The 22,896-nt window shown below is 34.7% G+C and overlaps 4 protein-coding genes and 2 pseudogenes across 10 annotated transcripts; 2 read left to right on the forward strand and 4 right to left on the reverse strand.

Moving 5' to 3' along the window:
• Positions 1 to 627: 627 nt before the first annotated feature.
• On the forward strand, positions 628 to 2,210 carry LOC111306408 (COBRA-like protein 7 pseudogene; annotated as a pseudogene).
• An 816-nt stretch (positions 2,211 to 3,026) lies between these two features.
• Positions 3,027 to 5,477, reverse strand: LOC111306409 (two-component response regulator ARR2-like). The gene is made up of 5 exons (XM_089751082.1): positions 5,306 to 5,477; positions 4,614 to 4,766; positions 4,014 to 4,397; positions 3,715 to 3,800; positions 3,027 to 3,574 (listed from the first exon to the last, which is right to left on the reverse strand). Exons 1-5 carry the CDS (start codon positions 5,475 to 5,477, stop codon positions 3,068 to 3,070), a joined length of 1,302 nt encoding a protein of 433 aa, XP_089607208.1. The 3' UTR covers positions 3,027 to 3,067.
• Positions 5,478 to 7,453: 1,976 nt separating this feature from the next.
• LOC111306047 (tlg2p-like protein a) lies at positions 7,454 to 9,820 on the reverse strand (annotated as a pseudogene). The gene is made up of 8 exons (XR_016331525.1): positions 9,491 to 9,820; positions 9,100 to 9,376; positions 8,858 to 8,947; positions 8,668 to 8,745; positions 8,286 to 8,363; positions 8,152 to 8,217; positions 7,990 to 8,070; positions 7,454 to 7,795 (listed from the first exon to the last, which is right to left on the reverse strand). The product of XR_016331525.1 is annotated as a tlg2p-like protein a (transcript).
• A 1,710-nt stretch (positions 9,821 to 11,530) lies between these two features.
• Positions 11,531 to 14,719, forward strand: LOC111305032 (protein DEHYDRATION-INDUCED 19 homolog 3-like). Of its 5 annotated transcripts, XM_022902191.2 has the most exons (6): positions 11,531 to 11,819; positions 11,904 to 12,049; positions 13,063 to 13,140; positions 13,375 to 13,634; positions 14,100 to 14,213; positions 14,349 to 14,486. In XM_022902191.2, the coding sequence occupies exons 1-5, from the start codon at positions 11,744 to 11,746 to the stop codon at positions 14,164 to 14,166; spliced, it is 627 nt and encodes a 208-aa protein (XP_022757926.1). In that variant the 5' UTR covers positions 11,531 to 11,743; the 3' UTR covers positions 14,167 to 14,213; positions 14,349 to 14,486. The 5 variants fall into 5 exon arrangements, with proteins under 5 accessions (XP_022757926.1, XP_022757923.1, XP_022757924.1 ...); XM_022902188.2 differs by lacking the exon at positions 14,100 to 14,213 and having other exon boundaries at positions 11,532 to 11,819; positions 14,299 to 14,719; XM_022902189.2 differs by lacking the exon at positions 14,100 to 14,213 and having other exon boundaries at positions 11,536 to 11,819; positions 11,907 to 12,049; positions 14,299 to 14,719.
• A 117-nt stretch (positions 14,720 to 14,836) lies between these two features.
• Positions 14,837 to 17,891, reverse strand: LOC111305029 (Myb/SANT-like DNA-binding domain protein). 2 transcript variants are annotated; one of them, XM_022902186.2, is made up of 6 exons: positions 17,417 to 17,790; positions 17,097 to 17,200; positions 16,864 to 17,003; positions 16,684 to 16,777; positions 16,089 to 16,591; positions 14,837 to 15,622 (listed from the first exon to the last, which is right to left on the reverse strand). In XM_022902186.2, the coding sequence occupies exons 2-6, from the start codon at positions 17,197 to 17,199 to the stop codon at positions 15,035 to 15,037; spliced, it is 1,428 nt and encodes a 475-aa protein (XP_022757921.2). In that variant the 5' UTR covers position 17,200; positions 17,417 to 17,790; the 3' UTR covers positions 14,837 to 15,034. The 2 variants fall into 2 exon arrangements, with proteins under 2 accessions (XP_022757921.2, XP_022757920.2); XM_022902185.2 differs by having other exon boundaries at positions 16,864 to 17,200; positions 17,417 to 17,891.
• A 149-nt stretch (positions 17,892 to 18,040) lies between these two features.
• LOC111305030 (uncharacterized) lies at positions 18,041 to 21,913 on the reverse strand. Its single transcript, XM_022902187.2, has 6 exons — positions 21,216 to 21,913; positions 20,482 to 20,681; positions 19,394 to 19,643; positions 19,204 to 19,289; positions 19,021 to 19,112; positions 18,041 to 18,910 (listed from the first exon to the last, which is right to left on the reverse strand). The coding sequence occupies exons 1-6, from the start codon at positions 21,564 to 21,566 to the stop codon at positions 18,657 to 18,659; spliced, it is 1,233 nt and encodes a 410-aa protein (XP_022757922.2). The 5' UTR covers positions 21,567 to 21,913; the 3' UTR covers positions 18,041 to 18,656.
• Between the last annotated feature and the right edge of the window lie 983 nt (positions 21,914 to 22,896).

Raw genomic sequence — 22,896 nt, forward strand, 5'->3', positions numbered from 1 at the left:
CCTCTTGGCAAATGAATACATATGTGGAACAACAAATTGCACCCCATTATTCTTTGGTAAGTTGTCCTAGTAAATAGCTTTATGGTACAAAATTAACTAATAATTTCTTTACTCCCAATACATACTAACATATCTCCACAATCATATCTAGGCACCATACTTAAGTTTTCATTTTTTAAGTAAATTCTTTTTCAGGCGAATTAAATATATAAAGGACTATAGAGTTAAGATAAATTAAGAATTAAAAAAGATTATGTTCTTTATATATATATATATATATTTTGCAGAAAAGAGACTTTTCCACGTAAATATTTGTAGATTTAGCCAATCAAGTGTACTCGTCATCAACTAAAACTCGGTCTTCTTTATAAAAAAAAAAAAAAGTGAACAAGTAAAACCAAGTCTTTTGAAAAAATAAAAGGAAATGTAGAAAAAGAAAATCAAAGAAGAGAGCAAAGACCAGTTCTTGCTCTTTGCTTATGCTTGCAAAGTTGCAATGAAGAAGAAAAGAAACGGAATCGGCACTCCACAGCCATTCACCATTTCCATTTCTTTAAGCTCATCTCCTTAAAAATACCAACTTCCCAACCCCTTTTCAACAATTTTCTCTTACATAACCCATCAACCATGGCTGAGGCAGCTGACAAACTCCATCACATCATCATCTTCACCTTCTTTTTGCTTTCAGTTTCTCTCTTTAACACATCACTTTCTCAACCCCAAACCCCATCTCCAGCTCTAGCTCCAGCGCCAGCTTCTGACCCATGCAACGGCATATTCTTATCCCACACGTGCACTGCAGGCTATCGCATCCCTCCCACCGATCCAACCAACCAAGCATACCGTTTCGAGTCAACTTTAAATGTTCTAAACAACGGACGTCACGAGCTCAAGTCTTGGAGAGTGTTTGTCGTTTCAACACAAGGAGCTTTTAGTCTCGGCCTGTTTTTGTTAGGAATAATGACTTAAATATCATAAGAGATTTGTTTGAAATTTATTAAAAATTTGTTATATATTATTTGATGGATAAAAAAATTTATAAAAATTTTTTTTTAAAAGAAATAAGATTTTTAATAGGCAAATTAGACTCGTAGAAGAAGAATTTTAAGAGTAAAAAGATTTTTAATAGGTAAGTTTATATAATTATAGATAGATAAAATCTTTGCAAGATTAGATATGAAAAAAAAAATTATAGAGTTTTATTGGTAAATACCTATATTACTATACAAATTAGTACTTATCGAAATAAGTGAAATGTAAATAAGATTAATTTCAATCAATAAATCTTAAAACGAACAACAAACAAACACATAAATATGATATATGTGTGTATATTAATATGTATTTAATTATATTAAAATGGTACACATGAGTATGCATTTGTTTGAGTTTTAAAATTATCTTTGACTTTTAAAATTGTTTAACCCACTAAGAAAAACTTTTAATAAGCCCTAATAACTTAGCTCACTCCAACACTTAATTCAATTATTTAAATAACATAAGTAATTTCTTTTAAATCATATATAAGTGATATTTACATCATATTTTAAACTACCAACAGTTGCTGCAACGGCAACCCAAGCCAGACCTGCAGTGCTACAAAGCCAGCTCTACTTCTATGACCTGATGCTCCTCTTATTCCTTTGGAGAACAGAACTGTTGAAGCTTTGGAGTGGGCTGATATAAATCAACGAACAGTTCCAAATCCAATGCCATGTGGAGATAACTGTGGAGTTAGCATATACTGGCACTTATTATGAGATTACAGAGGTGGATGGAGTGCAAGGATCACTATTTTTAACTGGGGTGAAACTAGCTTTGCAGATTGGTTTGTAGCCGTTCAATCGGACAAAGCAGTATCAGGCTTTGAAGAAGTCTACTCCTTCAATGGAAGTGTGCTACTTGGCTCCAACAATACAATATTCATGCAAGGTCGTGGGGGATTGAATTATCTTCTGGCAGAAACAGATGGTCGCAATCCAAAAAAGGATCCATGTGTTCCTGGTACTCAGCAATCGGTCATCTCGTTCACAAAGAAGTCTACACCTGGTATTAATGTGGCAAAAGGTGATGGTTTTCCATCCAAAGTATTGTTTAAAGGAGAGGAGTGTGCACTTCCCACTATACTTCCCAACAAAGCTCCAAGGATCTTTGCAGCAACCAGCTTTTTTGGCTTTCTAACACTTGCTCTTCTATTGCTAATGCAGTGATAGCTATTGGATTGGCTTAGTGATTGGATGAATTTGTTATTATAGCTGCTTCAAATTCATTTTTTTCTTTTTTCTTTTTCCATTTGTTCTTCTTAAGGCCAATACATATTTGGGCTTTGGGTTTAGAGGGTGGATTTTTAGCATTAATTGAACTATTACTGCATATAGTTGGATGTACTAGCATTTACTGCATGTATTCAATTATTCATCCATTTTGTTAACTGTATAATCCTCCAAATTTCTGAAGACTTATATTGCGATGGATTGACAGGCAATTTCTTAAAAAGTTAATATAGTTTTTTATAACAATAATCCAAAAGATTTGAGCAAGTTCCTGGCTTTTCAAAGAAGTAGTTTTCACAAGATAAGAAGAAAGAAATGGTAAAAAGAAAAGGTATGTACTCTGCCAAGCAGTGTTTCATAAAAAGTATTACTAAATGGAAATAAAAATTTCAGCACTGACAAAAACAAGCCATGACTAGCTCGGTCCAGAGCTTCCAAATTTCGATGAAAATTTTGAACTTGAAAACTCGTTCCAATATAACCTACTCGCTGCATGTTCTAATTTAAAGAAACAACAAAATGTACCCTTCAAAGAAAATTTTGAATCTAATCTTCTGTCTGACACTCCGTTTAAAACAAGAGAAAACTGCAGGAGAAGTACAGATCGTAGGGAATTAAAATTACTTTTATGAAGAAGAAATTTTTACGGCTAGCCGTCGGGGTTGAACTGATATATATCAGATATCCGTTGACTGCAATCTCTTGCTGCCAAAAACATGAATCAGTATTAACTATTTGATTAGATTATTCATAACCATAAAAAAGTAGCCATAAAATACTGAATGGAAGCAAACCTATACAAATGGTCCACGAAAGAAGTCGTCCTGATCATATTGTCTGACCAAAAGCGAGGGCTCATAGATCAACTGATTATCCACAGCTGAAAGGGGATGTGAAATAAGCTCATTAACATTTCCTATGTTTCTGTACAAATATTCTTCATTTGAGATGGTAACATCACCACCAGGAAAATCATTTTGATATAACAAGTTGGCACGAGAGAGATCATGCAAGGAGAATTCAGTTGGGAGACAGCGACTTGATTCTGAAACAATTGAGTCAAAAACATTGCCCCCTTGATCATGACTTGGACCTGTACTTATTAAATTTTCATTTGCTGATCTCTCAAAACTACTTGATTGTGGGGTGATGTGATTTTGAAGTGGAAGTTGACATGAAGTGCCTGTGGGTTGGAATTGTAGGTTGTGCTGGCGAAATGAAGAGGCTTGTTCGAAAAAGGAATTGGGATCTCTGTTATTAGTCGAAGGTTCACCTCTCTTTTGAAGATGCATGCGGTATTTCTGCAAAATATAATTACATATTATGAGTCTTTTTTTGGTCAGAAAATGACAACCAAATTAGTGAATTTTTCAGGCAAAGTTTAATTAATCTTGAATAATATTGGATCTGTCAAGAAATTTCATTGAAAATAAAATTTTACCTGAAGATGACTGGCAATATTTGCTCTTGTAAGACCATTAACATTCATAGCTTGCATTCGTTCCAAAATTTTCTTAGGAACAGCCTCTGCAATAACATGCTCAGATATGAAAACAAAAGGATGATACTAGTTAAGACTAGAAAACAATTTTTTTTTTTTGTTGGATAAGTAAAAGAAAACAAATTTTGCAAGCAATTGCAGATAAAGAAAATTAATTTACTAATTAGTGGCTACGTTTAATTTCATTAATATATGCTAAAAATAGACAAAAGAAAACTATGCAGTAGAGAAGTTCATACTGTCACGCCCCAGTTGATTTACAGCAGCTACAAACATGTCATGGAGCTCTTGTGTCCAAACCATCCTCTGCTTCTTTGCAGTCGTCACTTCATCAGAGGATCCCCCATCATTATCTTCATCTTCTCTTGTCCGTTTCAGGCTTTGCAGATCTCTTACAGGCATTTGATCAACAGCATTGTTAGCTTGTTCTAATAGCAATAACCTGTCACTAACATTAATGTTCCCAGGCTGTCGAAACTCTCCCAAGGTACGTTTTTTCTTGCGGACCACATGCTGCCAAATGAGTCTAATTGATTCCATGCGAACTGGTTTTATCAAATAATCACAAGCTCCATGGATTATACCTTTCATAACAACTCCCTTTCCATCATCTGAAGACATCACTGTATGACATAAACAGGCCAATTCGAATCAAATATATTAGTCGGATAAAATCGTTCACGTAATTTCGAATGAATTTGCTTGACTTAAATAAATTTATTTGAACAAACTCGAAAAGAAGATGCATCGGACAAAATCCAAGAATCCATTATGGCTTAATAAAATAACATGTTTTAAAGCATGGAACTAGTAAAATCTTATGCAAGTATTTTACTTACTAACAACCGGCAAGTCCGTCTCTAATCCAATGATCTCAAGAAGCTTAAATCCGTTCATATCAGGCATATGTAAATCACATATGACGATGTCAAATCTGTTTTTGTCTTCTCGAACCAAAGCAAGGGCGTCCCTTGCTAGCTGACACTTGGTAACTGAAAATCACCACATGAAATTAGAAAATCATGAGATAAAACATTAATAGTTTCTCATATATATATATATATTTGATAGATATTAACCTAGGAATGCAGAATCAAATCATGTTTTTCATTGAGATTTCAAATATATAAAGAATGAGTTATTGACAACAAAAACATATAATCAAGATATAACCGTGATCAGTTTGCAGTATTTAACTGTAACCCTAATTCATCGTCTAAAGAAAAGGTGAGAGATTTTTTTAAAAAAACTTTGTTGTGTTTTACTTTATTTTATGAGAAACTCTCCAACAACCAGCTGTAAAAATTAACCCCCACCCTCTAAAAAATTCTAAAAATAATCTAAAGTGATATATATTTTTCGCTTTCTGAATTAAAAAACCAAAACACTGAAAAAATAACCCTAATAATTATGAACAAGATGAATGAATAACAAAAAGTCTTTGAAGAAAATTAAAGAATATGGAGTACTGTTTTATAGGAAAAAAAATATATAAAGATTATAAAAATAAAGTCAATTAAACCAATTGTACCTTCATATAAAAGCTTTCGAAGCATTCTTTCTAATACTAGAAGACATGTTCTATCATCATCAACAATAAGAATCTTCAAACCAGCAGGAAATTCACCAACAACATAATTTCCAACTTTATCCATTGCACTACTTTTCTCCAAAACGGATTTTTGTATTTTCTTTTCACCCATTATTCAAAACATCCGATAATAAATTGAAGGAAATAAAACAATAAAAAAAAAGGAAGCAGACACTACTGTAAATACTAATAGCAAGCAAGAAGCTGGTGGCCTAAACTTGTATCCACTCTACAACTTTTGATTAGTGTATTAGATAATCTCCATGTTCTTCAAAAACTTTTTCCTATCTGGACTGTTGATGATCTTCAGTCAGGCAATCGGCGTCTCTATAGGGTTTGTTTGATTTGGTTTGTGAAGGAAGGTGGGGACGAAATCTAGAGGTTTGTAACCCTATGGGTTTTTTTAGAGTTTGAAAAAGAAGTTGCGGTATAGTCTTCAAGGAGCGAAAAAATCTAGGGTCTTTCGTATTATCATTAATAAGAGTAATATTTTCTTATCTTCATTATTTCTTGAGTAATTATCTGCTATATTTAGTTTCACAGCAGGCGTGTTTTCAACCAGCACATGCTCTATATTATTATAATAATAATAATTATTATTATTTATTTATATTACTTTTGATGAATAAGTATTCATTTACTGTTATTCCCAATTATGGCGAAAATATAATAAACATGACTTTTACAATGGAACCGTGCCCATGGGATAGATTCTCATGACATTATTGTTTTACCTATTCAGCAAACTCGTGCCTTTCGGAGGTTTGATTTACGAATACACATACATAGAACTGGATTGTTTATTTCATCTTTGTAAATTAATTAAATCTGGGATGAACTTGACCGTTTATAAAAATTCTGTATAGTTTTTTCATTTGAATGTGTGGATAACTTAAAAATAAATTAATTTTAAAATATTTAAATTCTCATATTAAATGATAATTTTATCTTTTATTTTATATTTTTACCATGAGATAACTTGAGTATTGTGTCATTTTCTACAGAAAATTGATACCTCTTGATTCAGTGGCACCAAACTCAGCCAACGCTTGCTAATTCAAACTCAGCTAACACTTTTATTAAGGCTCCATTTGGATTCTACCGAAGGCATGGTAAAGTGCGATTGAAGCATTTTATGAGTTTAATCGCATCATTTTTTGCATTTGGATAACATGATGAGTCAGTGCAATTGGTGTTTATCAACTGCACTGCATCTTCAGTTTGTGACTGAACCCTTTAAGGTGCAGTGAAAATTTTCAAACTCACCGTAACATTTATTTCCAAAAAATATCTCTATTTAAATTTTTTTGTTTCTTTTTTATCCTTAAAAGTATAGTGCAAGGACAAAAATATCCTTGACATTTAATGCCTTATTTATTAAAAATAAATAGATAAAAATAGTTTTTAACACTTAAAATTTTAATTATTTTTTAATATAATTTAATATATATCAATATTTTGATTGAATACATTTTTAATATATTAATGTTAAATAATATTAAAATATAAATAAAAAATAATTTATTAATCATCTTTAAATTAATATATTTAATAATTATTTTTTTTATTATAATTCATCTTACCACTACCGTAACTCTTGCATCCAAACACATATCTCACTATTAATTTTCAAAATTACAGTAACTAATTCACATCTATCACTATTTTCAATCTCATTAAAATTAATTTCATTGCTCATCCAAATGAACCTTAAATCATACAAATGAACCCTAAATCATGTTTTAGTAGTAAGAGGCCCACAGGCCACAGATAGAGGTGGACCACCTCCAAACAAAGCCTGGCTTGGGAGCAATTTCGTTTTGTTGACAGGCACCAGTCCAAAATATACACTTAGCCCATTATCAACCCCTACTTACAGGTAAGATTAAAGGCTACAACTATGTAGTTTTGAATCAAATGAGGGTCAGCACAATCATGACGCCAGAACATCAAGATTTCAAGACAACCCCAGACTGCCTTCTGCTTTTTCATTAGTTATGAGAAAGTCGCACAAAGAATTGTTACGAGTAAATCTCACCTCATTACAATGTCAAAGATAATACTTGACAATCAAAATTCTAGCACCTATTTGAAAACGTTTTCTAAAATATATTATATACAAGCCTCTTAAGAAAAAAGTGCAGTACAAAACTTTGTTCGCATTCCCCACAGGCCACGACCAATGTGTGTTTATAACACCCTATCAGGATCATCCTCAGGAACATCATTGGCGGTCTGCTGATCTGAATATATACATGATATGATTATGAATCATGTCAAACTAAGATGCTAAGCTGCTGTCAGTACTGTACGAGAACACGATCACAAGAATAATGCTTTGAGGATCAAAAGGACAATCATGATGAAGCATAAAATTACAAGCACTGTCGCACACATCACCATCCCTCCCTTATTCTGTGTTCGTTCAGCCTGCAATTCCAAACATAAGCAACATGATTGTCTTATACGTAACTCTGAAAATTTTCCAAAACCACAACAATCTAAGACTACAGTATCCAGGGGTTGTGGAAGCGCAATTGGTTCAGGATATGGGTGCAACATAAGGGAATGAGTTTGTCCATGTGTGTCCACGCATGAGTGAGAGAGAGGCAGAAATACAGAACCTTCTGGAGCTCCTTGAGTCCCTCCTCAACTGACGTAGCAACATTTTGAATGTTGTAGTCTATCCGATCAACAATTGTGCCCTGATAGAAGATATTAGAAAAATGTATCAGCAAGCATCAAATAACAAAAATTAATAACATAATACAAGGATCCACTCAGACCTGGTCTATCACAAGAACTGAGAGATCTTTCATGATTTGAGCAAGCTCATTCACTGACTTGACAACCTACAAAATGACTATATTCATTAGAAAAGAACTACCATTGAAAGCATAAACAAAACGCATCCAGATACCTGAGTGATCTCTCTTTCCCTTTCTACAGTTGAGAACTCACTCTGCTGCAGCTTGCTCATTTGGTGCTCATTAAAACCCTGCATTAGTCAGCCATCGTGTTATTTATATTAGAACATGAAATTGGTTTAATCAAATCATAAATGATCATAAATGATTCAGGCCTTGCAATCCATTACATACCAAAACATTCAAAAAAACATGTGAAATTTGTTCAAGCATACTACAACGCCTAAAGTATCCATAATTTATGTTTCGTATGAGTGTGACATCCTTCGGATCCACTCAAATTCAAATCACCTAACACCTAAATCCTAGTTATAGAAATCAGTCCACCTATCAAAAAAGTTGTAATACGAAAGTACAAATTAGAAAATGGCGTACCACATCACTGAATTCACTGTCTTCCAATCTATATCTGTTCTCATTCAAGTTCAACTCCACGTCAACACCATCCTGTCCCTACACCACAAAACAAATATACACACAGTTAAATAATGCACATAACAATCAGAGTCACAGAAAGCTTCATAGAGATTAACATCGACCTAAGCAAAAATCAATCCAATCAAACCTCTTTTTGCTGTTGTAGCCGTTTCAAATAAGTTGATTGTTTTCGCCGCAGGTCCACCGATAGGCTCTGAAGGTCTGTAGCAAGTGAACGCTGCCCCAAGAGGAATTTCAAAATAAATAAATATAAGTAGTAAATCAGTGAATAAAATAATCAGAGATTAATTTATACCAAATTCTCATAATCTTCAACTGAAGCTAGAAAAAAATTAACATTGTTGGAGAATAAGAATTAGTAATAATTACCTGTACATTTTTTCTGAGATTGGAATCCTCGGAAGATCCGTTGCTGGAAAGCGTTAACAATCGCTTTTCAGATTTCCTTAATATATCTGTAATTTCTTTGGTTAAAACCTCAATCGCGCGTTGATCTTCTTTGCCGTCTCCAAACGAAGGCATTAAAGCCTTGGAATGAGCTTTGACTAACTCCGCCATCTTGATCTTGGCTCGTTGAATATTTGCCGCAATTTCTTCCGAATCGTCAACCCACGCTGGCGGCAAACCAACTTTAAACGCACCGTTACTGCAACACAAAATAAAACAAAATCAAAGTCGGTAGTAATTATTAAGCAAATATAACAATTTTTTCTATTAAAAAAAAAAAAAAGAGAAAAGAAATGGAGAGGTAGGTAGTTACCTTGAAGGGCAAGGGTCTTCTTCGGTGCTGAGAGGAGTGTAAGAAGAACGTTTGGAACGAAGGAAAGGAGCGTTAACCATTTCAATAACCGGACCGCCCGAACCGGAAGCTGAGTAAGAAAGAGGAGCTCGAACGCTATTTAAGGCATCTCTATGCTTTTTGTATTGGACGGTTCGGTTTCTAGTCGCCATTGCGAAAAAAAGAAAAACGGAGACAGTTGTCGTTGGGAACCAGCAAATAAATTAGAAAGAAAATTGGGAACTTTTTAGGGTTTTGGGTATGACAAAGTGGCGGAATAATTGAAGCTTGAATTGAATTATTATAAGATCAAAGCTTTGAATTGAAGCTGGAAAAAGCTTTGAAGCAAATCCTCCTCTTCGAAAGATGGATGCTGTTCTACTCGTTCCCATACACCTGGGCCAACTAGGAACTGGAACTGGATGCAAACGAAAAATATAATTAGCCACTATAAAAGGCCAACACCCAGTACTTGGGCCGTTCTTTCTGTAGACCTTGGGTTTTATTTGGGCCTCATTTTGGATCTATCCATGTTTGTTAATAATAATTAGGTTTCCTTTGGCAGGGACGTTTTGATGTCGTTTTAGATTCCGGTTATAAAAGGTGGCTGTGACGCTGCCAGATGAACCTTTAATAATATACGAACTGTGTTTTTTTAGGTCATAATATCAATTTCATGAACCAAAATTTTTTTAAATTAATGCTTTATTAGTTATATGTAGAATCAAAGTACTATTCTGTTTAAATAGAGACATACTAATAAGTCTTCAAATATTTAATCTAATGATTAAAAACACTTAAAAAATATTAAAAATTTAATTTCGAACCAAATTTAATTTCTTATATTAAGGTTTTACTCTTCTTATATAACAAAAAAAAAAAAAAAAAAAAAGACATGCTAATGCCAATGACACAAATTTTGTACCATTACTTCTTATCACTACACTTTCCTTTTTCATTACTTAAATTTAGTAGCAATGATGAATCGACAATAACATATTATGGATTGAGTTTTACCTCATTTTCACGTTTTTAAGCAATACATTCATGCTTCCACTTTATAGCATTTAATTATGTTTAAGTATATTTTATTTCTATAAAATTACATGTATTAAAATAAATTATAATTGAATATTTTTGAAGAAATATTATAATTAAATTAAATACATATTTATCCTCTATACTCTATCACTTTTTTACTTTGGTATATAAAATAAAATTTTCATTAAGTACTTAAATTTCAATTCCTTAAGACATATTATCCAAATAACTGTTACTTTCAAACGAAATTAAGTTAAAGTATCTATTGAGAATTTTTATTTTCTAAATATCAAATTAAAAAACGTGACATGAGACAAATATGTATTTAATTATAATTCTCTTTTTTTTTTTTTCTAAACCCATTGATATTTAACACATTTAAGTGGAAGAAATAAATAAATAAATAAATAAAATAACGTATCATTAGACAAAACTTTCGTATAACAAAAAATGAATTTGAAATAAAATTTTCATCTAAAAATGAATTTGAAAATAACAATGATAGTTCTTTGAAGACTAAATATAGATTTCTATCTTTCTGTTTTTCAACTAAAACTGTTATCTTATCCACTGAATTTTTTTCGTTTCTTTTATTTTCTTAACTTATCAAAAGGGCAATGCAGTTGTCACTTTCACCACTCCGAGTCCAGTCCAGTCCTTCACTATGCTTCCAGGAAAATGAATATGTTACAAAGGAAAAGACCTTTTTGCCTTTAAAAAATACATAAAAAAAAGGAAAAAACAAAAGCAAAAAGACAATAACAACCCCGGTCGGAAATCGCACTTTCATGAAACGAACCTCAATATGTCAGTTCGGTAATAAATCAAAATATAACGGACAGAAAAGTAATTAAAAGATTAATAAAATAAAATAATAATCCAAAAAGGTGTTTTTACAACGTGGTTTTTGGGGGTAGTTCTTGATAAATATGCGGGAGTTGCTGGTCATTTCAGAAAGTAGGAATTTGTGTTCGCTATGCATACGGCTCTCCCCCTTGCACCCTTAAAAACAGAAACAAAAGTAACCCAGCTCGTTCCCCGATTTTCATTTCCTCCTCCATTTAACTTGCTCTTTGTCCCTAACCAGAAAGGCGAGAGGTAAAAAAGAGGAAAAATCTAAGAAGCATCCGTGTTAGATTCTTTCGCTTTTAGACACAAAGCCAGCTGACAGTTTTAGAGCGTGATCAAGTTTCTATGGAGGATGATACTTGGAGCTTTGGTTTCTCAGCTTCATCAAGGAGCTACCAGTCCACTCTTAAATCCCAAAGTGGTTAGTTTTTTTTTTTTTTCATTTTGGGTTTTGGTTTTATGGGTTTTGTTTGGTTAGTGAAACGGTGTTTTCTTGTTTTTGAAGCAGATCTTTGTATTGATTTTGAAGAGATTGAAGAAGACGATGAATTGAAGACAGAATACCCCTGCCCGTATTGTTCTGAGGATTTTGATTTACTTGGATTGTGCTGCCATATTGATGAGGAGCATCATCTTGAAGCTGGCTATGGGGTACGCACTTCCCTTCTGGATTTCTTGTTTGGCATAAAAGTTTGTTATTTTTGAAAGATTGTTAGAATTGATATTTAGGGAATTTTTCTGCTCTTCTTGGATATGCTTTACTTTGGTAATTGTGGATAATGGTTAGAGTTAGAAAAGATGGAATCTTTTACTAGCTGTGCATAAGTTGACTCAGCCCAAGAATGCCTTGAATCTCAGCTATGTGAACTTAGCTGATTGATCTTTTAATGCTATGCGTTTTCCACTTGGGGAAAGAGGAATGGCATTTGAAGGTGTTTGGTAATGCAGCTAGAAAGCTTGGTTTGATAAATACATGTTATTAGAACTGAAATAATTTCAATTGTTTTTCTTCCCCCATTATTATTCTAGTGTCACTCATTTGATGAACATGTTAAATTTTTTACCAGCCAACATGTTCTAACATCTTGCATTTTTGTATGGCTCAAATTGTTCTTGTTTACCCATTCTGACTCATTGAAGCTTTTCAAGTGTTTATCGACTTCATCCATCTTGCCAAATTATATGACTTGTATTTTCTTCTGTCACTGGTACTGCATGGATGATTGCTAGAGCTAATGGACAAATTTGTTTTTTTCCTTCACCCTTTTAATGGTTTTTTGTCTTCATTATCAGTCCATTATGCCCATTTTCTTATGAAACTGACATTCATTCATAATATTCTAGCACCATTTTGGTTGCCCTACTTTGGTTTCATTGATTGAAGTTAAGATGTCACAGCATTTTCTCTCTCTCCCTCTTTCTCTCTTTCTTGTGCATGTGTTGGCCTGTTGGCGGGAACTGGGGCTTTTTACATTGTCAGGTTATGTTCTAGCTTATAGAATTTTTTCTAAATATGCCTCATTACATAATATGAAGTGTTCTGTTTGAGAAGAGCAAAAAGGAAGTATTCTTATCAAATATCAGAATAATCAGGGTACTTCTATATAGCTTAATTTTAATTGCATTTTAGACAATCAGCTAATCATTATTGCTTATAATTGCAGGTATGTCCTGTTTGTGGTCTGAGGGTAGGGATGAACATGGTTGACCACATAACAACACAGCATGGGAATATTTTCAAGATATCCTTTTATTTCATTTGAGTTGGAGGTGTTATTCATTTTTCTTTTTTTTTTCTCTTTCTTCAACTCATTTTCCTATTCTAGATTATGTCATTTTGCTTGAAAGGTTTGTCATCACCTCCTCCTTCTATTATTGAATCTCTCTGAAATAGTCCCTTTTATTTTGTAACTTAAATTGCGTGACTATGATGATGGTTTGAGATTCATGACTTGTGTCCCTTGACCTGTGATTACAGTAACCACAAATTAAAATTTTGTAAAGGCGACTCTTATGCAACTCTTTCTTCCTCGAGAAAGGAGTTGCCCAATGCGCATTATCAATCTCTTCTTTCCAGGTCATGGTCTTCAATTTCTTCCTCCAATACAGCACCTGATCCATTGCTTTCATTTCTTTCCTATGTACCTCCAGCTGATTCATCTGAAAGCGTAAAGTCTGCCTCTTCTACTGAAGTGACCTTGGAAGAAAAATGCTCAGATGAGAAAATGTTAGAAAAGTAAGTTATTCTATCATGTTTTAAGATGTTGTCTTCAGTGGTTGAGCTAAGCTAAATCCTTTTGAAACTGAGCTATAACAGCATGATTATGTTATTTTCTTTTCAAGAGGCATTTATATGAGAAAATAAGTGTTCATGAAAAATAACAATGGCAATGAAAAATTTTTGTTTTTCAAATTTCTGGAGCTTAAACAAATGACCACACACCGAAATCACTTTGACTTATATGCTGAGGCAGAAGAAGGGACTAGAAAAATAACCAACAATGGTTGTTGGGAAAATAAGAATGCAAACAATGTGTTTTGAGGTTTTACTTCCATTTAATATTTGACTTAATGCAAGGCTGATAGCAAGTTTTAGGCTCATATAGTCGAGCAGATCTTGTATTTTCTAATTGATTTCATTTGCTTCACAACTTTTGGGACATATAAGAATGACGATGCCTTCTGCTTTTAATGGTATCAGGATAGGAGCATTTAAACTGCAATTGTCTAATCACAACAAAAATTATGCAAGGGTTTACAGTTTATAAATGTGGACTTCTTACAAAATTTTAATGGACCCAAACAATTATGAATTGTGAGTGGTTAATTGTAATACAATAATTATAGATGATATATTACCAGTCAAATATGGTTTTACTTTCTCTTTTTTCTTACTTAAGATTTTTCCCCTTCACCGAATGCGAGTTCATGATAATCTTATGGTGGACAGAGATGCTCAATCATCCCCCTTGTCAGATGTGGAGCACTTGGAGAAGGCGAAGAGGTGCGAGTTTGTACAAGGACTATTGTTATCCACCATCTTTGATGGTGACTTATGAACAAGACAGCACAGAATTGATGGTCCTCTACTTCAAATTTTAACAAATTTGCCATCATCCGTGTTTCTTGTGTTGAACGAACATGCCGATCGTTTAACAGAGAAAGCTAGGATAGATTCAAGAATGTAATGTAATTTATTTGGCAGGGCAATCTTATCAATTAGGCCACAACAGAGTTAAAACTCTTGTATTTTTGCTGTCGTTAAAGCATTAGTGCATAACGTCAATATCAGCTCTGTTTACTTCCTTTTCCATCCTTAAATTGGCTAGTTTATCTGAATTTAAAGCTTCGTAGGCACTAACAAATGTAAGCAGTGTTCAGTAAAGGCGAACAAATTCTTGATGTTGACTGAACACATGGAGTACGGACATGTTGGAATGTATTAACAGCTAAAGCCATTTTAATAAGATTCTTGTGTGTGTTAATGTGCTAAATTGTTTACGGACAACTTTGCCCAACTAACTTAAATTTACATTCACTATGACACAAATCTAAATGATTCCAGTCAAAAGTTCTCAGCTGATTCTGAGACTCAGCCTAATCTGCTAAAAAAAATCGAATTAAACTCTATTAAACTCACTTCTGAGGACGAAGCTTCCTTAACAACCACTTCTTTCTTAGTTTGACATCCAGCGCAAGAAATGTTTTTGCTTTTATTTCATCCTCCAGGAAATCACATGCATCCAATATAAGGTCTTCATCCACGTCCGGTAATGCCTGTACGGCTGTAATTACATTCTCTATTGAGACGGAGTTTGAGTTCCCATCATCCTTCTTCTCTGTTAAAGAAGAAACAGCGGTAGCCATCTCACGGAGAGCAGTGGCCATACGGTCATCTTCACCTCGTGATTTTTTTGAATGAGTAGCATTTAACTGGTTTTCTAATTGACGTTTGTACTTAAGATTAGACCCAATTGTCCTTGAACCCACAGTTGCTGGCTCCAGCACGTCACCAATTTCATCTTCACTGGAAACTGATGCCGCACGAGACTGAGAACTCTTTGTTGCTACCCGAGGCTTCATTTCTAGGACCCCATTTTGTGGTTCTACACATTGAAGGGAAAAGCGGTCACTTTCATCAGGATATAGATCACTGCATATCAAACACAAGTCTTTATAGTATGGCACTGGTCGGGTCATGAATTGTCGTGCATCAGTATGCCCCTGCATGTAAGTACACCAAAGCTTTTGAAATCCCATAGAATAAAGGGAGGGTTACAATATGCATCAAAAGTCTCCATTACTTCTCAGAAGGCTTAATACTTTACCATACAAATAGATAAATAAAATGAAAATAGTAATAATTAAATAAATAAATGAATATAAAAATATATATAATTAAATAAAGGCAGTACCATCTTCCACTTTACCTCTTTATCCTAACAAAACAAAACGACACCATGAATTCTTGATGGTGGATATTCTCTGCCAAAGTCCTCAGCTACATGTTACACTGATTCTATGTAGCTTCTAAGTGTAATTATGTAAGCTTCAGGTATAATAGAAGATAACTGAACATCTTATGGATAATATGGCCTAGACTAGAGGAACTGGTGCAAAAGGTATATGTAACAGGACTGAATTATTTTGCTATAAAGGCACAGTTTGAGTTTTACACATAGATACATACCTTGATGTACTCTTGCCATACACTATCATCAGCTGTCACCATTTGACGAGTATCATCCCAGGCAAATCCATCCAGTTCAAGAAGATTCTTTATGACATTATATTGCCTTCTTAGAGTTTTATAGCGATTCTTTAGTATATCCATGTCATAGTTAAAACCAAATTTTGCATTAAATGAAGCAATCATCTCAATCCATGCCTGCTTGCGAAATACACCATCAATCTGATTGCCTTTCTGCATTTGCTCAAGCATAAGATCAAGGAAAAAACGGTCCATTGGTGGTTGCCAATTCGTCCTAGTACGACTATACAGTGAATTTGTTGTTGCATTTGGCATAGCCTCTGGCGTGTCCTTCAATTCTTGGGGCACAGAGATACATTCTTCATCTACTGCTGCAATTTCATGAACAGGCTCCACAGCTCCCTCATTGACACATTCTGGCTGACTGGCTGATCCAGTTTTGTCCTCACCCAAGTGTGATGATGTCTCAGGCACATTGTCACCTATAAACCAATCATCAACAATATATGAAACCTTCCAACAATTAGATACACCAGACAATAAAGTTAGTAGCATCAAGGATGGAATTTATTACCGGTTTTCCCAGCTATCCTATCTCCATAGATAACACACAAATCATTATAGTAGGGAATAGTTTTTACTCTGTAAGAACGCACATCAGGGTGTACCTATGAATAGAAAACCTGTAAGACCCTATAATGTAAATGTAATACTAAATCCATTAAAGTTATCACATAAGAATTAAGCATTGCACCTTGATATATTCATCCCAGACTTTATTGTCAGCGATCACCATTTGCCGCGTTGCATCCCAGGTAAAAACCTTCTGATTTAAGAGATTCTTAACACCTCTGTACAGATTTCTCAGTGTTTTGTGCCGATTTTTTAGAACATCTGTTTCATATTCAAAATTGAATTTCTCGTTGAACAATGAACTCATGTTCTTCCATGCTGTTTTGCTGAACACATGATCATCAAACCTATTACCTTTATTGACCTGTTCCAACATTAGATCAATGAAATATCGGTCCATTTCAGGAGTCCATATCGTCCTTAGGCGATCCATATTGCCTCGGGCTCGGATACCCATACTTCAACAATGTAAAGATAAGACATTATCAGAAACAACAAATATTTCAAAATTGGGCATGGTGAAATCAATGCAAGAATTATGAACGAACAAATTGATAATTTCAATCTTAAAATTTGGACATGATAAAACAAACAGGGAACTACCCAGAAAAGAAAAGAGAATGTATAACAGAAGAAGGAAGAGGAAGATCAGATAGTTGACCAAAAAATTATACCTTGAATTCGAATTGTGGAAAGGGGGGGTGCTGGGTTTTCTGCAAGTTTAGGGATAAGGTTTTCCAGGACAGTGTTGCGATTACTTCGCGGGCAGGAATAAGACGCTAAGCTTGATCGTAACCAAATTTCAATCCTGATTGGGCTTATCCCAACTCTGGAGTTTTCGCAATTTTCAAGGATAAGGTTGCTTTTGACTCTTTTTTATCTATTACTATTAGATAAGCCGAAGAACTACAAATGTTCTTTTTATAAGTTTAGGCCCAACCCAAAAGCACGCGGCTGATTGGCGGGCCTTTGGGCCTATTTCCTATGGAGCCAGGAGGCAGCGACTTGTATCTTCTGGATTTGTTTAGGGAACAGACTCAGTTCATTTATCCTGCAACCGATGGTAGGTTTTTGCATGCAAACGAAAACGAATTTCCTTTATCACTTATTAGTTTTTGACCGAAGCTTTGGGATTAAATTTGCAAAATACCATATGCCGCCATCTGTTATTAAGCGAGTCACCTGCACGCTGCTTTTTCTAACGTGTGTTTTGGGGAAGAAAAAAATATTGTCCAAAGAAATGGTAAGGCACCAAATGTAGAATTTCAGACTTTTGAGCCAGACACCTAAAGATGAGATACTTCAGCAATATCTTGGGAAACTTTACTGCATAAAAGTTGTGAAACAAACTATGGAAGTGCTCATAACTTGGTTACTGGGACTAGAAACAACAATCACCGGCACTCCAGAATTGTAAAGCTCAAGAAACATTTACGAATACCCAGATAACTTACGAATATTTCCTTTTTTGGAAACTACAGGTATGGGTGCATATGTGCAGATATGGTACAGACATTCAAATTTTGGTCAGTATTTCCAAATGTTCGTAAAAAAGTCATGTTGATGAAGAAAGACAAGGCTGCTTGGCTGGCAATTCACAAGCGTACCAAGACCATAGAACTTGAACTAGCCAGTAGCCACACAGCAAAATAATTGAGTGGTGATATAAATTCCAATGAGCTCATCATAGCTTCTTGGGCCCTGCTCGAGAATATGATAAAACAGCTGCCTCTTGTACCTATCATTTCTGACAGCTGGCAATTTCAATAAACGCAATCTAGTTGCAAATTTTGACCTCCTTTTCCCTTATGGCGCATCTCTGAAGCGACAAGCATTCTCTGTTCTGTTCAACTGAGCCTTTGGACTTTCCTAAACAACTGAAAGAGCTGTTATAGAAAGTTTAAGGTACCTTTGTTATCTCCACTGTGAGTTATGTGATACAAAAAACTGGAAATCAGGAAGATGGACTTGTAAAGGGCGCAGCCAATTGTCAGCTTCTTGTAACAGAGAGCTTGCTTGCTGCCATTCTTTGGAACCATTGAGAGTCAAAATTGAACCTCTCAACTTATAGGAAGCAAGGCCAAAAACAGGTAGAGAAATCTTTGAAGATGCATCAACACCAAAGACTTTCCTACTGCTAGAAGCAGGATACTGCAGCTGACTTTTTCCTGTACCAGCCATAAAATAAGTGATAAGATTAACTCAACAAGGCACATAATATAGCCTCGTAACATAGGTTTATGCCCCATGAATATAAATGAAAGATAAAGGGATATACTTCGAGTACGTGTCGACAGAAAATGGAAGGTCAAGAAAGATGCGTCCAGATTTTGTAGCGTTGGACCCATAGGTATTCTGTATATCGGGTACCTAGCCCAAAAATAACATAACCAAACAAATAGCACGGTAAGATAAAAATAACACAGACTTGGTCAATCCTCAGAAGTAAAAGATGTCCTACCAAGCCACCGAAATCCAACTAGCTGGCAATAGATCACAGCTCCTGTACAACCTGATCTCTGGAAATTGAGATGCAAGACTTGAAATCTGTTGGGTCAGAAAAATGTGCCACAAGCATCCAAGTGAGGACACAAGCAAACATTTGAAGAGAAAGAACTTAATATTCTAAATCACCACTAACATGAACTTGCCTTGTCATATAAAGGTTTTCGATGATGTGGCTGTTCTTGCTCAAAGTATTCAAAAACCAGCAACCCAGGCGACTCGTCAACCTCTACTTCATCACTGGATGAACTCATAGGAGGTCTACTCATCCTGTGGGAGTTGTGCTGCCCCCATACTCCATCAACACCACTTTTCACTCTACTGTCTGTTTCACAGTCACTACTTCCAGCACTATTAGTCTCCCTCGAAGGCTCACCATCCCTATCCTCACTAGGCCTTCAATAGATTGGCAATTTTCAGAATTATCGGTAAGGCAGCTCAAAATCTCCACAGTTTATACAAACATATTATGTAATACCAAGCATGCAGCTATTAGTTGCAAGCAGGTCAGCCAGTGCCCAGAATAAGATTTAACAAACCCAGTATTTCTTATCGTAGATTAAGTGCCTGGATGCAGCTGGAAATAAAACACTTATATTCACAAAGCCAATGATAATGTCTATTAAGCTAACTGTCACAAATACAATTCTGTCAAACAATAATGTCATGATGGAAGAGTGAGAGCAAAGAAAAGCCGTAGTTGTTGTGCAGATCAGATAAAGAGGTTAACAATTAATGAACCATTATTTCAAGTCAATTTGTGTGTAAAAAGTATAAACTTTCAAAATTCACAAGTGCGAAGCATATTCCATTGTTGATGACATCAACATGGCAACTAGGGAACATGTCAAATGAACATTAAGAATCAGTAAGCCAGGAATATTTGAACAAAACACAGGCTTCAAAATAAGTAGATTCATATAATGTAGGAAAGCCAATCAATAATGATCAAAACAAACAGGTAGTTTAAAGATAAAATTCAAGGTTTCTTGTTGCCAGACAATTTGGGAAATTTTTTTTATATATCAACAATGAATTTAAGTAATCACATCATCGCAATATCAAGAGGAAACATAAGAACCAGCAATGTATAAAAATCTAGAAATTTGTCCACTGCCATGTGGTTAAAAGAACACAATGAAAAACATCCAATCCAACTCTATCATATTTACAGGACTTTATGAGTTGAGAAGAGGAAATTTTAGTTAGGAAGATATGGTAGTAAGAAGCTCACCTAGGCCTATGTGGATCAACGTACAATTGTATGCCTGACAAGGATGGAACGTAGTATTGCTTGACAGAATCACTTCCGTTCAACAACAGTGGCACTCCAACTCCATATACACTCCACTCACTAAAACATTCCCATAGGTCACCGAGACAATAATATGGGGATAAATCAACTTCACGAGTTCTCCATCCCCTCAATATTGCCTATAAAACCAAAAAACAAAAGAAAACTCACAAAGGAACGCAATGAAATCAAATACAGAAATTCCTGATTCCAACAGATTGCTAAGCGAATATATATGGAATTTTCTTTCAAACTCTAACTTAAATGTAAACTGAGCAAACGAGAAGCGCCAAATGCCAATTAAACTATTCTACTATTGATAATTAATGCAAAAGTAAATATCTGAGAAAAAGAACTAATTCTTTTATTTCCATGAACAAGACTCTGCAATGTTGTTCTAAAGAAGATGAATCTAAATCTTCTTATCACATTAGGACAAAAAAATGAAAGCAATAGTAAAACCCCACACCATTAATTAGCCTAATAAAGCCAGTTCTCCACAAGATAACGCTTATCTACTATCTCAACTAAATCTCACGTTCCGCCAAACAAAAACAGTACAAATTAGCTCTCCAAGATTTTGCCTTTTTTTTTTCTCAAAAAATAATTCTCAAAAGTTTTATTTAGTTACAATGAAAGTAAAAAAAAAAACAGCTATTTCCTTTTCACAATACCTCAGGGAAGCACTGAGCCGGAACAAAAGGAGTGACCGATTCCATGAGCCGATCCAAATTTGTCAAATTGGCATTCTTCGGCGACGACGGTGAAGAAGGGCAGACCGAGTTAGGCCTCGACAATGTAGACTCGTCCGAATCCGTCCAAGCCTCAGTCATTAAGTCGACCGAGTCATCTCGGCTCTCATTCTTTAACGGTCCCTGTAGCTCCTTTTGCAACGGTCTGTGTAGCTGCTGCCTCTGAAACTGCTGCTGTTGTAATAACTGTTGGTGCCGCCTCACCGCCGGCGGGTTGTAGAATCGGTCCCCCGTGTGAGTTCGGGTCACCGCGAACCCGCCGGAGTTAGACATTCTACTACTATTAATCTTTTATTTTAAACGTTAAATTACTAAAAAGAAAGTTTTGCAGCTTTTGCTTGATCAAGGAAATTGATGGGATGGAGAAGAGATTATGGACTTTTGGAGGGGTATTGAAAGGTAAAATTTTGAAGACGAAAATTAAAGGGAAAGAACCACGAGTGTTCTTGTTTGCTTGATTTTCTTCTTGTTTTTGTGTTCTCGATGATTTTTTTTTTTTTTTAAAGATTTGAAGAAAAAAAGTCGCTTGACTGAGAGAGAGAACTGAAGAGACCTTTACGTTTTGAATTCTGATTTCTCTCTTGTTACTGCTTTTATTTTTTTTGCGGTAAAAATTACCAAAATGACGATACTGGCCTCTTTCTCATTACTTGAATTGACTCGTCCAGATACTTTTTATTTTCAGTACTAATAATTTTAATGTAAAATACTAACAATAAAAATCTTACAGACGTAACACACGAGTCATTTAACAATGGAAGCAATAACGATCGTCCGATCTCAGTATTTACCCTTTTATTTGCTTTGATGGTTTGACCGTGATAATAATGCTATGATGAAGGATGAAAAGGTGATTTCCGATTTTGATTCCATAAATGGTGAAAGAAATTTTGTGAAAGCAACATTCTTAGGGTATTTTGGGAAGAACAGACAAAATCGAAAAATAGCCAAATTGAACATATTCGCCGCCGCTGGTAGCAATAATTTTTGAATTGGAACGAATCGCCTCAGCAGCAGTCATTAATGATAAGGTCGAGCCCACAGTTTTGGGGGTAGGCCCGAATTGCCCATCAGCTTAAGCGACAGATTTGACTTTAACGAATCTCCAAACTTTAGATCTTAATCTCTTGATATATAAAATAACAAGTGAAATCACGTGTTAATCTTACATTTATTGCTTTGCCCCCCAAATAAAATAATGCATGCTCTGTATAAGTATGATGTTTGCTCTTTTTCTAAAAGATAACATCAATTAAGACGAAGTTTTACATTCGTATGATTTGTTTTATCTATTTCATCGTCTCAATATATATATATATATATATAAATTAAGATGAAGAAATTCATTTGGATGATGCTTGAGACAGCATCACCGGTTTGATCTTTGGGTTTGAGGCAGATATTTTGATATTTTTTCATTAGGATAGCTTTTTGTCCAAAAAAGTAACTTTCTTGTTTGGAAAATTATAGGTTTATTTTTTGGGTACTTGTGTGTTTATCCCTCGATGCATTGCACTGTCCGTTGTATCAACCTTGTTTGTGTGCGTAGTTAATGTGAAAGCACAAAATTAAACTGTAGATTTTATTGATTTATTGAATTATG

This window comes from Durio zibethinus, chromosome 21, assembly GCF_047325235.1.
Source record: "Durio zibethinus cultivar Kanyao isolate XHJ-2024 chromosome 21, ASM4732523v1, whole genome shotgun sequence".
Lineage (NCBI taxonomy): Eukaryota > Viridiplantae > Streptophyta > Magnoliopsida > Malvales > Malvaceae > Durio > Durio zibethinus.

What these genes read in the sequence shown, in the direction of transcription:
- LOC111305032 (XM_022902188.2), top strand. Translation starts at nt 11,744, where the DNA reads ATGGAGGATGATACTTGGAGCTTTGGTTTCTCAGCTTCATCAAGGAGC. An exon ending in CACTCTTAAATCCCAAAGTG is followed by an intron (nt 11,820 to 11,903) that starts GTTAGTTTTTTT and finishes TTGTTTTTGAAG; the next exon opens with CAGATCTTTGTATTGATTTT. An exon ending in ATCTTGAAGCTGGCTATGGG is followed by an intron (nt 12,050 to 13,062) that starts GTACGCACTTCC and finishes TTATAATTGCAG; the next exon opens with GTATGTCCTGTTTGTGGTCT.
- LOC111306409 (XM_089751082.1), bottom strand. Translation starts at nt 5,477, where the DNA reads ATGGGTGAAAAGAAAATACAAAAATCCGTTTTGGAGAAAAGTAGTGCA. An exon ending in TCGAAAGCTTTTATATGAAG is followed by an intron (nt 4,767 to 5,305) that starts GTACAATTGGTT and finishes GGTGATTTTCAG; the next exon opens with TTACCAAGTGTCAGCTAGCA. An exon ending in ATATTGCCAGTCATCTTCAG is followed by an intron (nt 3,575 to 3,714) that starts GTAAAATTTTAT and finishes TATATTTTGCAG; the next exon opens with AAATACCGCATGCATCTTCA.
- LOC111305030 (XM_022902187.2), bottom strand. Translation starts at nt 21,566, where the DNA reads ATGTCTAACTCCGGCGGGTTCGCGGTGACCCGAACTCACACGGGGGAC. An exon ending in GAAAACCTTTATATGACAAG is followed by an intron (nt 19,290 to 19,393) that starts GCAAGTTCATGT and finishes CTGACCCAACAG; the next exon opens with ATTTCAAGTCTTGCATCTCA. An exon ending in TCTGTCGACACGTACTCGAA is followed by an intron (nt 18,911 to 19,020) that starts GTATATCCCTTT and finishes TGGCTGGTACAG; the next exon opens with GAAAAAGTCAGCTGCAGTAT.
- LOC111305029 (XM_022902185.2), bottom strand. Translation starts at nt 17,199, where the DNA reads ATGGGTATCCGAGCCCGAGGCAATATGGATCGCCTAAGGACGATATGG. An exon ending in TAGGATAGCTGGGAAAACCG is followed by an intron (nt 16,592 to 16,683) that starts GTAATAAATTCC and finishes ATTGGTTTATAG; the next exon opens with GTGACAATGTGCCTGAGACA. An exon ending in TATGGCAAGAGTACATCAAG is followed by an intron (nt 15,623 to 16,088) that starts GTATGTATCTAT and finishes ACTTACATGCAG; the next exon opens with GGGCATACTGATGCACGACA.